Source organism: Panthera pardus, unplaced genomic scaffold (genome assembly GCF_024362965.1).
Source record: "Panthera pardus isolate Hobbes unplaced genomic scaffold, ASM2436296v1 HiC_scaffold_16, whole genome shotgun sequence".
In the NCBI taxonomy this organism is placed as follows: Eukaryota; Metazoa; Chordata; class Mammalia; order Carnivora; family Felidae; genus Panthera; species Panthera pardus.
In genome coordinates, this window is record NW_026526721.1 from 120,178,970 (window position 1) to 120,195,408 (window position 16,439).

The 16,439-nt window shown below is 34.9% G+C and overlaps 1 protein-coding gene across 3 annotated transcripts in view; it reads left to right on the forward strand.

Moving 5' to 3' along the window:
- Nucleotides 1-16,439, forward strand: part of ATR (ATR serine/threonine kinase) — a 99,543-nt gene that overhangs the window by 39,288 nt on the left and 43,816 nt on the right. For all 3 annotated transcript variants that reach the window (XR_008422563.1, XM_053903757.1, XM_053903758.1), the window contains 7 exons: nt 289-414; nt 5,734-5,940; nt 7,348-7,461; nt 10,650-10,765; nt 12,431-12,551; nt 13,897-14,034; nt 16,198-16,408. Coding sequence is in view for 2 of the 3 variants with exons in the window: in XM_053903757.1 (XP_053759732.1) it covers nt 289-414; nt 5,734-5,940; nt 7,348-7,461; nt 10,650-10,765; nt 12,431-12,551; nt 13,897-14,034; nt 16,198-16,408 (1,033 nt within the window). In the remaining variant the exon portion in view is untranslated. The remainder of the gene's footprint in view (nt 1-288; nt 415-5,733; nt 5,941-7,347; nt 7,462-10,649; nt 10,766-12,430; nt 12,552-13,896; nt 14,035-16,197; nt 16,409-16,439) is intronic.

Consider the following 16,439-nt stretch of genomic DNA (forward strand, 5'->3'; position numbering starts at 1 on the left):
ACTTTTTTTAGAAGGGAATTTCAGTATTTAGGTCAAAGACGTTATTGGATTACATAGATTTTTACATAGAAAGCAAATAATACAGTACTTGTGCCCTTACTTCCCAGATTACTATGTCCCTACTTACAGTCCCCCAAAGAAGAAGCTGCCATAGCTTCATGCCCTGAAAAGCTGTGGGAGGATTCTAGTTATGTTGTGCTACAAACTATGGTATGAAATTGTCATGGCATGAAATTGTGGTTTTTGAAGTCATTAACTGATAAGTGTATCTCTGTGTTCTTTATATAGGAGACCTCTGAGAGTACTGATCTTCAGACAACTCTTCAACTATCCATGAGAGCAATTCAACATGAAAATGTAGATGTTCGTATTCATGCTCTTACAAGCTTGAAGGAAACTTTGTATAAAAATCAGGTATACTAAAATAATTAAAAAGCTATAGAAATGTAGGAAGCTCAAAGAAAAGATGACAGGTTGGCATATTTGCTTGAGTTTCAGTAGATTCAATGAAAGAAGTAATTCTTATTTTACCAAGATTATCAGATCTTAGAATTACTAATCCATGAGATCCCTTTTGAGGTTGAATACTGGGGATTTGCAGAGTTTTTTGTTGTTGTTTTGAAGGGTCATAATTTGACAGTTGTCTTTTGGTTACTGCATCTTCCTGAGTAAGAGTGTGTGTGTACACAATAGCAGCAGTTCGTGTGTCTTCTCATATAATTTCCTATAGATACTCGTCATATAAAATCTCAGTAATTTTGCCATTTTACATTTTGACTGAATTAACTTCTTGTTTTAAAGAAACTAAATTTTTAAGTTTACTCTTTTATGATGCCAGTGAAGTTTATTCTTTTCTTGGGCAACATACCGTAGATTGGCTCTAACCTTGATGACCGTGAGAACTGGTGTTTAAAGTACTAGATCACTGTAAGGCTATAAAATAGACAAAAATTAACTGAGGTACTCATTTTTGCATATCAAGAGTTTATAAGATGTGAAAGCCTAACACTCTCATGAGTTAGGGGATTAAACCAGGTTATGTTTGTTTTCATGATAAAAGGAAGCATTTAAGTTACTTAGGACGAAAGATATACATGATGGTGGGCTGCCTGGGTGGTTCTGTCAGTTCAGTGTCCAACTTCAACTCAGGTCATGATCTCATGGTTTGTGAGTTCGAGCCCCATGTCAGACTCTGTGCTGACAGCTCAGAGCCTAGAGCCCACTTCAGATTCTGTGTCTCCCTCTCTCTCTGCCCCTATCCCACTCATGCTCTCCTTTTCTCTCTCTCTATCTCTCTCTTTCTCTCTTTCTGACTTCTGGGTCAGTGAACTTGTGTGACCAATGTGGGTAGCAGCTTATGTGGAAATGGTCCTACCATAGGTGAGGAGCCTTGAATCTCCTTGAATGTAGGTTTTATACTCGCCTAACTGAATCCACATTGCCAATTACAGGGCATGTAATTACTTCATTCCCTGCCCTGCACTTACTTCATCAAAACTACTCTGTGCTTACACCTTGCCCCAAACCTCTACCTGGGTTTCAGGTAATTTAAAGGGCTTTTAGCTTTTTATTTTATATAGGGATTTATGAATAGCAGAGGATTTCTCCTCTTGGCCTAGAGGTTTCCTAGTTTAGGTTGTTTCTAAGTGGATGATATGGTCCTGGTCAAATATTAGGAAACTTTGTATGGATTATCACTTCTTAGATGTAAATGACTAAATCTGAGAACTTAAGGAAATTGCTTATATTCTTAGAGAAAAGCCACAACTGCCCAACTTTTCCACCTGTGTCACAAAACAAAAATCACACGTGGTAATACCCTAACAAGCCTTCCTTCAATGTAAAGCCCCAGTGCTAATAGATTAGCTAGGCATAGTAAGAACGTAAATGTACTTACAAGAGCCTTGAAGGTCACATAAAGTAGTGTGAGTAAGATGTAATGTCCATAGATTGTTATTGGGTATTTTTAAGTACAGGTTAATTTAGTTTAGAATCAATTTATAGCTGGATAAATTTACTTTAGGTTAGTAAGAAAACTAAAGATAATGGCTTGGAGGAACCAGCGAAGATAAGAAAAGAAGGGAAGGAATCCAGAGATACATGTCTTTGTAGCCGTATCCCCACTGGCCTAAAACACCTACAAAAAAAGAGAGAAGGAAGTGGGTTTTTTCCCCCCACCTATGACAAGAAAGTAACATCAGTGTTGAAAGCAAATCAGATAAGTTCTAGAATAGTGCTATCCAAAAGAATTTTCTATGAGGATGGAAATGTTCTGTATCTGCACTGTCCAGTTATAGCTGCTAGCCACATGTGGCTCTCCTGAGCACTTAAAGTGTATGATAAGGAACTAGGTATTTAATTTTATTTAATTTTTCTTAGTTTAAATTTAAATAGCCTCATGTGGATGGTGGCTATCATATTGGACATTGCAGCTCTAGAGGATGGCTGAACCTGTAGCAATACCTGAACAAGAAACTGATATAAGAAAACAGGGTTCGAAGTCAAAGAGTCTTTGTAGTAGATGCTGTGAGAGTCCATGAGAGAGCAAATGCAAAAGATATTCTTATAAAAGTTCAGTTCTTAACCAGAGGGAGAGGAAAAGATACTTCAGGAATATGTTGAAAGGAGGTGCTTTAAATAAATAGAGCTAAAATTGTGGTAAAACTGGCTAAACAAACAATTGGGTATAATGTAATGAAAAAGGAAACCATAAAAGATGCTATGACAGTTGATAGGATGGCTGCTGTAGCCTTCTATACTTGACCTTTTTGATGGACTGACCCTGAAAAAGCTTTGTTCTAAATTTATTTTTTTATTTATTTTAATCTTTGTTTATTTTTGAGAGAGAGAGACACAGCATGAGCAGGGGAGGGGCAGAGAGAGAAGGAGACACAGAATCCAAAGCAGGCTCCAGGCTCTGAGCCATCAGCACAGAGCCCGATGTGGGGCTTGAACCCATGAACTGTGATCATGACCTGAGCTGAAGTCAGTTACTCAACCAACTGAACCACACAGGCGCCCCTGCAAAAGCCTTGTTTTAATGGGTAGCCCCCAGAGGGTCATTGACATTAAAGAAATGACAGTTTATGCTTCTTACTTGTAAGGAAGAATCCGTTTTTGAGGGGTATAAAGGATACCTAAGGTCAGTGGATAGCAGGGAATTTTTTCTTCTATGTTAGAAAAATCAGACTATAGATAAAACTGAACAACCATCTAAGATCTTTCTGATCACTGATGGTACTCAGGTTGAAGTGATTTTCTGTGGTAAAATCCCAGAAGGACATATGTTGGGCAGATGATATGCTATTATAGTTGAAAAACTATAGGGAATTATCAATAAAACTACTCAGATGAGAAAGCTAATTCAGTAAGGTAGGATATAAAATCAACATATAAAAAATAACTTTTATATAATAAGCAATAACTAGGTGGAAGATTTGTTGGAAGACCCAATTTACAACAGTAACAGAAAAAGATAATATGCTTAGTAATAAGCATAATGAGAAATGGATAAACCAATAAAGAAAAACCCTGAAAGACACAAAAAGGTAGTAGGTTTAAGCAAATGGAAACTATCCCTTATTTATCTGTTAGGTTGACTCAATATTACAAAGATTTCAGTTCTCTCTAGATTAATTTATAAATTTAATGCTATCCCAAAAGAATGCCAACAAGTTGCTTGTTTTTGTTAACTAGAAAAGTTCAGACTAGGGGTGCCCAGCTGGGTCACTCGGTTAAGCATCTGACTTCAGCTCAGGTCATAATCTCATAGTACATGGGTTCAAGCCCCACATTGGGCTCTGTGCTGACAGCTCAGAGCCTGGAGCCTACTTCAGATTCCGTATCTCTCTTTGTCTTCTGCCCCTCTCCTGATTGTGCTCTCTGTCTCTTAAAAATAAATAGACATTAAAAAAAATTTAGAAAAACAAAAGTTCATACCAATGCTTATATGGGAAAATCAACATAAAAATAGCTAAGAAAACTCTGAGGGGAAAAAGTAACCATGAGGGTTTAGTATCTCTACCAGACATTACCATACTCTACAGCCTGTATAGTTAATACAATATGATTCTGGTGCATGAATAAACACACCAGGGGGAAAGAATAGAAAGTTCAAATGTAGACCTTTATGTAAATGGACATTTAGGATATGATAAAAATGGTATTTCAAATAATTAGAGCAAACAGATTTCTTTTAACAACTCATTAGGCATTTGGAAAATGATAAAATTGGGTCTGAATGTTAAAAAGCATTTTTATTTTTATTTATTTATTTATTTTTTCATTATATGAAGTTTATTGTCAAATTGGTTTCCATACAACACCCAGTGCTCATCCCAAAAGGTGCCCTCCTCAATACCCATCACCCACCCTCCCCTCCCTCCCATCCCACATCAACCCTCAGTTTGTTCTCAGTTTTTAAGAGTCTCTTATGCTTTGACTCTCTTCCACTCTAACCTCTTTTTTTTTTTTTTTCCTTCCCCTCTCCCATGGGTTTCTGTTAAATTTCTCAGGATCCACATAAGAGTGAAACCATATGGTATCTGTCTCTGTATGGCTTATTTCAAAAAGCATTTTTAAATAGAGGCAGTGAACACACACTCATTTTTAAAACTCTTTTGGAATTCAGTATCTTTGCTGAAAAATAAAAATCAATTTAACCTAAAAGTGAAGTGAAAACATTTTTAAGTACATAGGAGATAAGTGTATTTTACTTTTCATTTAGTGTTTCATAACATGTATTGCATTGAACTGCATTTATCTCTGCCAAATAAAGTGACCTTATATTTTCTAGTTTTAGCAAGTGAGTAAATGTTTATAATTTCATATATTAGTTTTGCTATTTTTATTATGAGCTCATTTTTCAGGTATTTATGCCTGAATTAACCTATAATGTTATTTAAGTGATAGACTGCCGAAGACTGTGGAAGAGTTAAAATGCCTTTTCATTTTTCTTTTGAAGTGATTACCCTAATTTGAACCATAGTTTCAACATGAAGTTTGAGATGTTCACGTATGCTTTACTTTTGCAAGAGAGAAAATACTATAAAAGAAGTAGTTCCTAAGTGGTTACACGAGTACAGTATGTGAATTTCCATTGGCTTGAAAATAGTCTCTTCTTACTTGACAGGTTTTCAGCATCCTCAGGAGATTGATGAAAAAAGATTACATGGACCAACATATTGTTTTATCACCACCACTGAACCATTTCCCCATTTTTGGTCCTTCTCTACCTAGTTTTTTAATATACTTTTCAGTCTTCTTGTTTTACCTAATAGCTCTTCCTTGTTGACTTACGTGAATATCTGTCCACTGTCCTTGAAAAGTTATTCTGAGTTCTTTTTCATCTTCTTCATTGCTTCCTTTCCTTCTAAATGTATTTGCTATTATACATATCATATGGTATTTTAATTACTTATTTGCACATCTATTTTCCCCTTAGACTGTGAACTCATTGGGATAAGTCTGTGTCTTATTTATTTTTGTATACTAGTATAATAATAGGAACTGTTTAATGGATTAAGGATTAAAAATTTCTAAAACAATGTTCCTACAGAATATGTTGTGAACTATGTTATGTGAACTCATCAAAAACTAGCTGAAAATACTGCAGATACAGGAATTTAATTTTGTCAGTGTTTATGTCAGGTATTCCTTAATATTTTTAAGCTTTCTAGTTAGGAAAATATACTAGTTTGTGAAAATTATGTACAATTTTCTTTCTACTTTTAGGAAAAACTGATAAAATATGCAACAGATAGTGAAACAGTGGAACCTGTTATCTCCCAGCTGGTAACGGTGCTTTTGAAAGGTTGCCAGGATGCAAACTCTCAAGCTCGGTTGCTCTGTGGGGAATGTTTAGGGGAATTGGGGGCAGTAGATCCAGGTCGACTAGATTTCTCAACAACTGAAAGCCAAGGAAAAGATTTTACATTTGTGGTAAGTAATGGTAATTTGGGATGACAAGAAGAGTTCTCTGTCCTATTCAAATTTCTATATTTCATTTACAAAGAACTGTTCAGGTTATCCTTAGTGGCACCGTGATCTAAACTAGACAATTTAGGTAACTTCTAAATTTTTTCCTTAATACTATTACAGAGATCTAGAGCCAAAAACTGTAATAAAGTAGGAGTCCAGACTAGTGTGCTGTGTTCTTTTTAAAAAGCTTCCCAACCTAGGGGTGCCTGGTTGGTTGAGCGCCCTACTCTTGATTTCAGCTCAGATCATGATCCCAGGGTCATGGGATCAAGCCCACATTGGGCTCCACGCTGAGTATGGAGCCTACTTGGGCTTCTCTCTCCCTCTCTGTCTCTCCCTCTCCCTCTCCCTCCCCCTCCCCATCCCTCTCTCCCTCTCTCCCTCTCTCCCTCTCTCCCTCTCTCCCTCTCTCCCTCTGCCTCTCTACTCTGCTTGTGTGCGTGCACTCTTTCTCTCAAAAATTAATAAATAAATAAAATGAATAAATAAAAAAGCTTCCAATCTAATGATAATAGTTAAAACCTAATTGATTATTTAAATATTAAAATTTCAACACTGTTGCTAAGTGTTTTCATGGGAAACTAATTTCCCAGGGTGTCCTAATAGTGTATAAAAAGTTGCCATGGTCAAATGAGTTTGGGAAATCCTCTAAAACCAAATCAAACAGAGCATCTGTATCACTTAGTATGCACACTGTCAGTCTCCAAGAGGAGGGTTTGTTAAAATTATTTCTTGGAGTGTCTCAAATGACTGGGCTTCTACAAAATGCAATTGAGGAAATGCTTTATATATAATTTTCTGGGGTTTTTTGTTGTTTTCTTACTTGAGAGAGAGCGCGCACAAGCTGGGGAGAGGGACAGAGGGAGAGAACCTTAAGTGCAGCCTTCACGCTTGCGTGGAGCCCACTGTGGGCTCAGTCTCCTAACCCTGGGATCATGACTTGAGCCAAAACCAAGAGTTGGGCACTCAACCAACTGAACCACCCAGGTGCCCCTGCGGTTTTCTTTTTAAGGATTAAAATGCAACGCTTGATCTTGGGGTCATTAGTTCAAGGCTCACATTGGGTGTAGCTATTACTTAAAAATAAAATCTTCAACAACAACAGTAAAACAAAAAATGAAACTTGGAGCTTTGCAAAAGTTGAATGATTCAAATGCCCTTTATTAATAGCCTAAACAGCCTTAGGTTGGGCTTCTTGGCCACAGATTATGTTTTAGCCTTGGTACCACACTTAGTTTGACTCTTAATGTCCTTTCCTTTTCTAAGTTAAATTCACTTAGGTAACTAAGTTAAATTAATTACATAAGGCACGGTACAGTGTAAAAAATTGATACACCTTACCTTTGTTTTTTTCTTGTTTTTATTGAGACTGGAGTAGAAGATTCAAACTTTGCCTATGGATTATTGATGGAACTTACAAGAGCTTACCTTGCATATGCCGATAACAGTCGGGCTCAAGATTCAGCTGCTTATGCCATTCAGGTAAGAATGTGTATAGTCAGTACTGGTTTTACATTACTGAATTCTGATAAGTTGTAAATGTATACTTTGGAAACTTATTTTTGTAAACTGTCATTTTCATTATCAAAGTTCAAAATTATCATAAGTTCATGATAAAATTTCACAGTACAGAAATGTACCCTCTTAACAGATTATTATAGGTACTTTGGAAAATTTTCTATATATTTATTTAACAAATCTATATGTCTTCACCAAACAAAGAGATCATATTACTTCATGTTCTGTAACTTGATTTTCTTTTGTGTTCAAAAGTCTGTCTTGGGTTATTTTCCATGTCAGTACATAGATCTCTAATTCATTCTTTTCAGTGACTTAATATTCAATATGGATGTACCATAATTATGGTACATCCATATTGAATATTAAGTCATTGGAAAGAAATTTATTTAACAAATTTAAGAAATTTATTTAACACATTTAGGATATATTCAGTGTTTTGCTTTTGAGAGAAATGCTTCAGCGAGCACTTGAGTGAATATATCAATAATATAAACATCTAGAGGTTAAAATATGTCTGAGAGCAAACACAGAATTTACATTTGATAAATTTTATCAAAAAAAGTTTTACCAGTTTATGCTTCCTTGACAAACCTGCATTGTATCAAAATTTTACATCTTTGTCAATGTGACAGATGAAAAATAGTACCATTTTACTTTAATAGTATTTAATTACGAGAGAGGTGTATCATCCTTTATGTATTTATTGCATTTTTGGTGAATTTTTTCTAGATGATCTTTGCCCATTTTTCTTTTGGTATAGAGCTATTTTTCATTGCTATTTAAGATTTATTTGTATATAATAGAAGTTAACCCTTTGTCAGTCACACACATCATAAATATTTTTCCAGTTTGATGTTCCTTGTCTTTTTTCATGGTATTTTTTTCAATTAAAAATGTCTTTGTTTTGTTAGATATTCAGTTCTGGAATTCATGGTGAGTGGTCTGAGTTTCAGATATAAATTTGGAGGTATTCATTGTAGAGATGGATAAAATTATCCTGGATGTGTTCTTGGAGGGAGTACAGGTGAAAAGATTCTGGTAATTGAGCCCTGGACATTGAGAGGTCAGTGAGAAGAGGAGGGAACAAGTAAGAAAACTGAGAAGGAGCTGTCAGTAAGGTAGGAGAATGTGGTGTTCCAGAAGACAAGAAAGTGTCTATAAAGGAGAGTGGAAGAATGAGATAGTAGCTGGGAAGGAAGGAGGAATGCAGATAGGAAAAATAACAGATGTTTATATGTTGCTTGGGAACAATTCAGCAGAGTAGAGAATATGATAATGTAGAGAGAGAATTGATCGAATACTTTTTTTTCCGTTTTTTTAAAATTTATTATTTTTTTAATATGAAATTTATTGTCAAATTGGTTTCCATACAACACCCAGTGCTCATCCCAACAAGTGCCCTCCTCAGTGCCCATCACCCACTTTCCCTTCCCTCCCACCCCCCCATCAACCCTCAGTTTATTCTCAGTTTTTAAGAGTCTCTTATGAATGGATAAAGAAATTGTGGTTTATATACACAATGGAATACTACTTGGCAATGAGAAAGAATGAAATAAGGCCTTTTGTAGCAACGTGGATGGCACTGGAGAGTGTTGTGCTAAGTGAAATAAGTCATGCTTATACAGATACCATATGTTTTCACTCTTATGTGGATCCTGAGAAACTTAACAGAAGACCATGGGGAAAGGGAAGGAAAAAAAAAGTTAGAGAGGGTGGAATACTATTTTTAATAGGCAAAGAGTTGTGGAGTATAGTTTGCAAGTGGAAGGGGTAGCCTTAATTAAAAACAAAAGCAAGTCATCTGTAGTAAGAGGAAAGAAAGTGTATGGGCTCTGCTGCTGATAATGCCAGGCTGGATAGGTATGTGGGTGGAAGTTGTGGAGGTCTTTTTGGATTGCTTCTGTGTTTTTCAATTAAATACGAAGCAAAGTCTACAACTGTAAGTATATTGATCTTTTTGAAAGTATAAATGGTGACCCCCAAAAAGAATTGCTGATCTCCCTAATTAAAAGAGGCTTTTTATTAACTAGAGTGACTTTGCCAAACATCAAAAAAAGCTGGCTTCAAACAAAATTTTAATAATATTTAAAAAAAACTTTTTAACATTTATTTATTTTTGAGAGACAGACAGATCATGAGCAGGGGAGGGGCAGAGAGAGAGGGAGACACAGAATCTGAAGCAGGCTCCAGGCTCTGAGCTTTTAGCATGAGATCATGCCCTGAGCCGAAGTCGGATGCTTAACCAACTGAGCCACCCAGCCGCCTCTAAAAATATTTTAAAATTAAATGAAAATGGGTTCTGGATATTTCTGTATTTGAATTTTTCATATACTTCCTTACTTTTACTAAAATACACTAATATAAGTATAAAGTACATATTTTGCTAGACAGTTCTTATAGTACATCTATTACATATGGTCATTTTCAGTGGAATTGAAAGGGCTCAGGTGATAGAAGATATAATATCCTAACATATTTGTTTTGTTTTGAATATTGATACTAGAGCCAAAGATTTTTTTTTCTTCATTTATAAAATATCATTTGTTTTATTTTCAGGAAAGTAAAATATAACCATTTAATTTGAGGGCTTGAATAGTAAAGTGGTCTTTAACGTTTGCATTTTTTCACAATTTTTTTTTAAGTAAACTCTACCCCCAATGTGGGTTTTGAACTCTCAACCTTGAAATCAAGAGTCGCAGGTTCTGCTGACTGAGCCAGCCAATTCACAGTTTTGAGCTCAGTATTTTATACCTAGAATTTGAGATACCTTGAATTTTTAAAACTATTTTGGATTTGTAGTGGCTTTCATTAAAATTCAGAAAAGATTAAATTCTAAAAATTATACTTCTGCAAATATAGACATTTCCAGTATTTCCTCCAAATAGTTCTTAAAATCTTATTTCTCGTATATATTACATATATAGAACACAAACTTCCTTCATGTTCAAGTACTACCACAGCTTTGGGACCTTTACTAAGTTACCTAAATGGTTTTAAGCATTGAAATACATGTCCTAAGCAAGTTCACAACTTTTATAATTCTATATATTTTTAAATTATTTTTGTAACTATTATGTGTAGAATGTTGATGATCAGAAAGGTTTATCTACTTCACTGAAGATTTACAAATGTAAAATATGTATTTGTAGGAGTTACTTTCTATTTATGACTGCAGAGAGATGCAGACTGATGGCCCAGGTCACCAGTTGTGGAGGAGATTTCCTGAGCATGTTCGGGAAATCCTGGAACCTCATCTAAATACTAGGTCTGTACACTCGTTAAAACAATTTTTATAAAATTGTTTTTAACATTATAAAATTAATGTTATTTTTGATGTAACTTTTTACCATTAAAAGTATTTTCAGTATGTCTAATAATGTATTTTCCACTGTGAATATGCCTATAATCTTGTCAAAAACTACAGTTTGCGCATTGGTTAAATTCTATAATTTTAATTATTTAAAATTTATTAAAGCTAAAAGGATTGATTTTTCTGTTTCAGTCAGTAATACTTTGAAAATCTACTTTAAATTAAATATGAGTTTAAGTTCTTGATAGGTGTAATTAATATAGAAACTTAAAAATTTAAAGCTAGTTCCAAAGTCATTAGTAAACCCCAGTTAGAGATTAGATTTTCACCCTTCACCTCCTCATGAAGATATTTTCTCCCTCTACTTTTTAAAAAAGTATATTATAATTTCTTTAAATTTTAATAATTTTGTTAACACTGATTGAATCTATAAAATTATAAATTAATTTTAGTTAGAAATTATGATTTGAAGTATACTAGGTCACATGCTTATCAGATATGTGACCATGTATAAATTATTTTACTTCTTTGAGCATTGGTACAGTGCCTGGCCTTGTTTGCTAGTTACCTCTTTATATTTAGAAACTTTTTTTTTTTTTTTTTTTTTTTTTTTTTAAGTCAGACAGCCCAAGCAGCAGCAGGGTAGGAGAGGGGCAGTGAGAGAGAGAATCATAAGCAGGCTCCATGCTCAGCACAGAGCCTAGTGTTGGGGGGCTTGATCCCATGACCCTGGGATGCTCAACTGACTGAGCCACCCAGGCACCCCATAAAACCTTTTAAATTTAGAGCTTTTATATGTAGAAGCAGAGGGATATAGCTGGTAAAGATAGTAGGGCAAAGGAGTGGGTAGAGAATATTAATGAGAGTTCTTGAAGTGAAGGACCATAAAGACCAAGCTGGTTAAGGAAAGAGGTAATGAAAGGAAGGTGTTACAGATCAAGAGAGTTTTGCACGGTCAAGGGACAGAAGATCTCAGTGATGAAGAGCCAATGTGTTAGCATAACTGGGTGAATGGGAAATTTAGGAGGAAACTAGGGCTATAGAGTAAGATATCTAAATAGTTCATTTTGGAAGTGAAGAAGTTTCTTTGTATTGACAAGGGAGCCCTGATAAAGAAGTAGAGGAGAAAGTTGTTGAGAAGGTTTGAGTTTGATTAGATGGTATAGACAGACACTGAAGTCACTCAGGGTGGTAGACTTTGGAAAGAAAGAAAACACTGAGAGATGTACTAAAGCTATCAGTGAGTTTGATTATCACTGAGTTTGGTGAATGCCCATAATGAAGAGCAGAGAATGATATGTCTGGGTGTCTTGAACCTCAAAGGAACAAGTCATTATTACACAAGAATGAAATTGGAAGGATCTAAAAGGAGCATTGAGAGGTAGGAGGAGACACACTCAAATACTTGGAAGTACTTGGGGTATGCAAGAATGATCTCCTACCCCATTATTAAGGATATAGGAAAAGTAGTGTCTTTAACCATATTTCAATAAAGGCAAGGCAGTAGTGGGGTAGTCAGTGAAGGAGTTGAAATAGTTTCTTAGATGTTTTATACTAAAGTTCTAAACAGGTGGATATATATTTATATACTTTTTAATAAACAAATTTTCAAAATTACAGATATAAGAGTTCTCAGAAGTCAACAGATTGGTCTGGAGTAAAGAAGCCAATTTACTTAAGTAAATTAGGTAATAACTTTGCAGAATGGTCAGCATCTTGGGCAGGTTATCTTATAACAAAGGTAAGAGAACTCTGATCAGAATTAGTTAACTGAACAGAAATTCTAAAGGAAACCAGAACATCTATCTGAATATATGTAGCACAAATAGTAGGCATTGAAGTATTTGTGCTGATAGTGATAGACATTTTTGTAGAAAGCATTCACTAATAGAAAGTAACAGTTTCTCTACTGTTACTAGTTTCTGGGTAAAATGGTAATTATTTTATCAAGCACATTACTATGATTTTTTGCAAAATGTCTATTATGTCTGTTCATTTTACATTGTGAAACGATACTGTTTAAACGATGTAAATGGATTTTGAAGGCTTATTACATAATAAAAAGATTTTTTTATATAATAAAAAGATATATCATCCCTTTGTGGCTTCTTCTAAAAGAGGATACATTATCTGAACTTCATCCAAAATAAAAATAAACATTTATAAGAAATGAAACTTCATGAAAAAGTAGAGGTATATTTCTGATGTTTTCCTAATATGAGATTTTTACATGCCTGATAGAAAGGTTCTGTGTGTTCCAAGAAATGCTTAAGGCATATTTAAAATTTACAACTTTAGTTTTTAATTCATATTTCTATTTTTTAAAATATTATTATAATAATTTTTATCTGATAATTTCAAGAAAGTTTTTCATGTTTTTATGAACATACTGACCATATATTATGTGAAATGTAGAATACCATTGCATTAATTACTTCCAGATCTGGAATCTTTAATTTAGCTTAGGTTGTTGTTGTTGTTAAGTGAGGTGTTTATATTTGAGAAGGAAAAAAATCTTTAAATTTTATAAGAGACCAGTAATGTTGGCAAATCTAAGGTTAGAGCATACCAATAAAACTTTATTGTAATCCCAAGTAATTTAGTTTTGTTTCTTTCATTTTTTTTTCCTGTAGTTAATCACTGTTTATTACTTATTAAAAATGCGAGTCTTATACTTAATGTACTGACCCAGAGTATACATTTTGGTTACTCATGTGTGTGTTCAAGGAGTTAATATGCTGAATGTAATGTTAGCTAAATAAAATATACTGTAATTAGGGAGGTTAATCTGTAACAAAACATGATGCATCCATAAATTAACGGTTGGCGGGGAAGGCCATTTATTTTGAAGTGGTTGACATTGTCTGTAGGGGTCGCAGCAGTTCAGGCACTTTGAGTTATTTAGAGTGACCAAATAGGTGGTCGTCTGAAATTCTCTATGCCTCTAAATAAGAGAATACCCACTCTGCAATGATAAATTATCTCGTGTGTGTGTGTGTGTGTGTGTGTGTGTGTGTGTTTACATTAATCAATAGAATAAAATGTATAAAATTACTTAACTGTCCCTAAACCATTTGGGTTTACAGGTTCGGCATGATCTTGCCAGTAAAATCTTCACCTGCTGTAGCATTATGATGAAACACGATTTCAAAGTGACTATCTATCTTCTTCCACATATTCTAGTGTATGTCTTGTTGGGTTGTAATCAAGAAGATCAGCAGGAGGTGAGAGATGCCTTCTATTTGGTTTCTGTTTGTCTAAACATTTGTCTGATGTAATTAGTATTAGAAAAGCTACATATTAGGAAATGTATATCAGTATATGGCTATGTATGTACATGTCTAAATGCCTGAAATCTTTTTTAACCTTTTATTGATCAAAGAATTATATAATGCTTAGTGTAGAAAATTAGTATATATTGTAGGGGCACCTGTCAGTTAAGTGTCCTACTTTGGCTCAGGTCATGATCTCACGGTTCCTGAGTTTGAGCCCTGCAGTCGGTGCAGAGCCTGCTTCAGGCACTCTGTCTCCCTCTCTCTCTCTGCCCCTCCCCAGCTCACACACCCTCTCTCTCTCAAAAATAAACATTAAAAAATATATACATATTAATATGCCCCAGTATATATACAACTTTTTGACAAAAGAGTACATAAGAAATTACTGATAGTGTTTTACTGACATAAGAAATTACTGATAGTAAACAGTAATGTGGATTAGGATAGGGAAAGGAGAATATTTTACTACTGGTTTTATTTTTTTTAATTTTTTTTAAAATGTTTATTTTTGAGAGAGAGAGACAGAGCATGAGCAGGGGAAGGAAAGAGAGAGGAACACACAGAATCCGAAGCAGGCTCCATGTTCTGAGCTGTCAATGCAGAGCCTCACACAGAGCTTGAACTCATGAACCACCAGATCATGACCTGAGCTGAAGTCATGCTTAACCGACTGAGCCACCTAGGCATCTCTACTTTTTGTTTTATGATATTTTGTAAAGTTTAATTTTTTAACCACATACATATAGCAGTTTTTTAAATTATTATTTTTAATGGCATAAAGAGCATATTACTATGTTCTTAATGTAAAAATTGAATTATACAAGTAAAAGTGTGCCCTTTGACTACCATTCCTGATCCCATATTTCCAGAAGTCATCACTGATATTAATTTGATGTGTATATTTTTATTTTTGAGAGAGAGAGAAGGAGAGAGAGAGAGAGGCAGAGAGAGGGAGACACAGAATCAGAAGCAGGCTCCAGGCTCTGAGCTGTCAGCACAGAGCTAGCTGCGGGACTTGAACCCTCGAACTGTGAGATCATGACCTGAGCCAAAGTCGGACACTTAACCGACTGAGCCACCCAGGCACCCCAATGTGTATATTTTTAGACCTTTTTTATTTTTTATTTATTTTTATTTATTTTTTTATTTTTTCATTTATTTATTTTTGAGAGACAGAGCACAAGTGGGGGAGGGGCAGAGAGAGAATGAGACAAAATCCGCAGCAGGCTCGAGGCTTTGAGGGGTCAGCGCAGAGCCCGATGTGGGGCTCGAACTCAAACCGCAAGATCATGACCTGAGCTGAAGTCGGACACCTAACCGACTGAGCCACCCAGGTGCCCCACGACATTTTTATTTTTCAATGCAATTGGTTCTGTTTTGGTTTTCTTTTTTTTTTATTCTATATTGTGTTTTATTTAATATATATATATATATATATAATTGTCAAATTGGTTTACATACAATATCCAGTGCTCATCTCAACAAGTGCCCTCCTCAATGCCCATCACCCACTTTCCTCTCTCCCCCACCCCCCATCAACCCTCAGTTTGTTCTCAGTATTTAAGAGTCTCTTATGGTTTGCCTCCTTCCCTCTCTGTAACTCCCCCCCCCCCCCCCCCCGCTTCCCCTCCCCCTGGTCTTCTATTAAGTTTCTCAGGATCCACATAAGAGTGGTTTTGGTTTTCTTTTATGGCATCATTGTAGATAATTGTTCTGTAACTTGCTTGTTTTCTTTTTTTATTTACCAATATATATTTATTGAACCACCCTTTTTAAAATTAATGCTGTATAATATAGTACTTCCATTTTATACTTGTACCATTGTTTATTGCCATAATAATGATTATTTCCAAGTTTTTGTTTTTACAATGCCATGGTGAGCATTATGGCAGTTCTTACTTGTGAAAGAGTTTTGTGTATGTGTGTTGAGGGTATATTCCAAAAAATAGAATTGTTGGGTTATATGGTAGGTACATTTAAAATTTTATTAGAGACTATAAAATTACCAATACTGACTTACAGTTGCCTTAGAGTACTTTGTCTTATAAGTTAGATAGTAGTAAAATGATAGTATATACACCTATTATTAACTATAAAATGAGTTCTTCTTAGGTTTATGCAGAAATTATGGCAGTTCTAAAGCATGATGATCAGCATACCATAAATACCCAAGACAGTGCATCTGATCTGTGTCAACTCAGTACACAGACTGTGTTCTCCATGCTTGACCATCTCACACAATGGGCAAGACACAAATTTCAGGCACTGAATGCAGAGAAATTTCCACAAAGCAAATCAAACAGAGATAAGGTAGACTCAATAGGTGAGTCATAACATGTGTTTATTTTATTCAC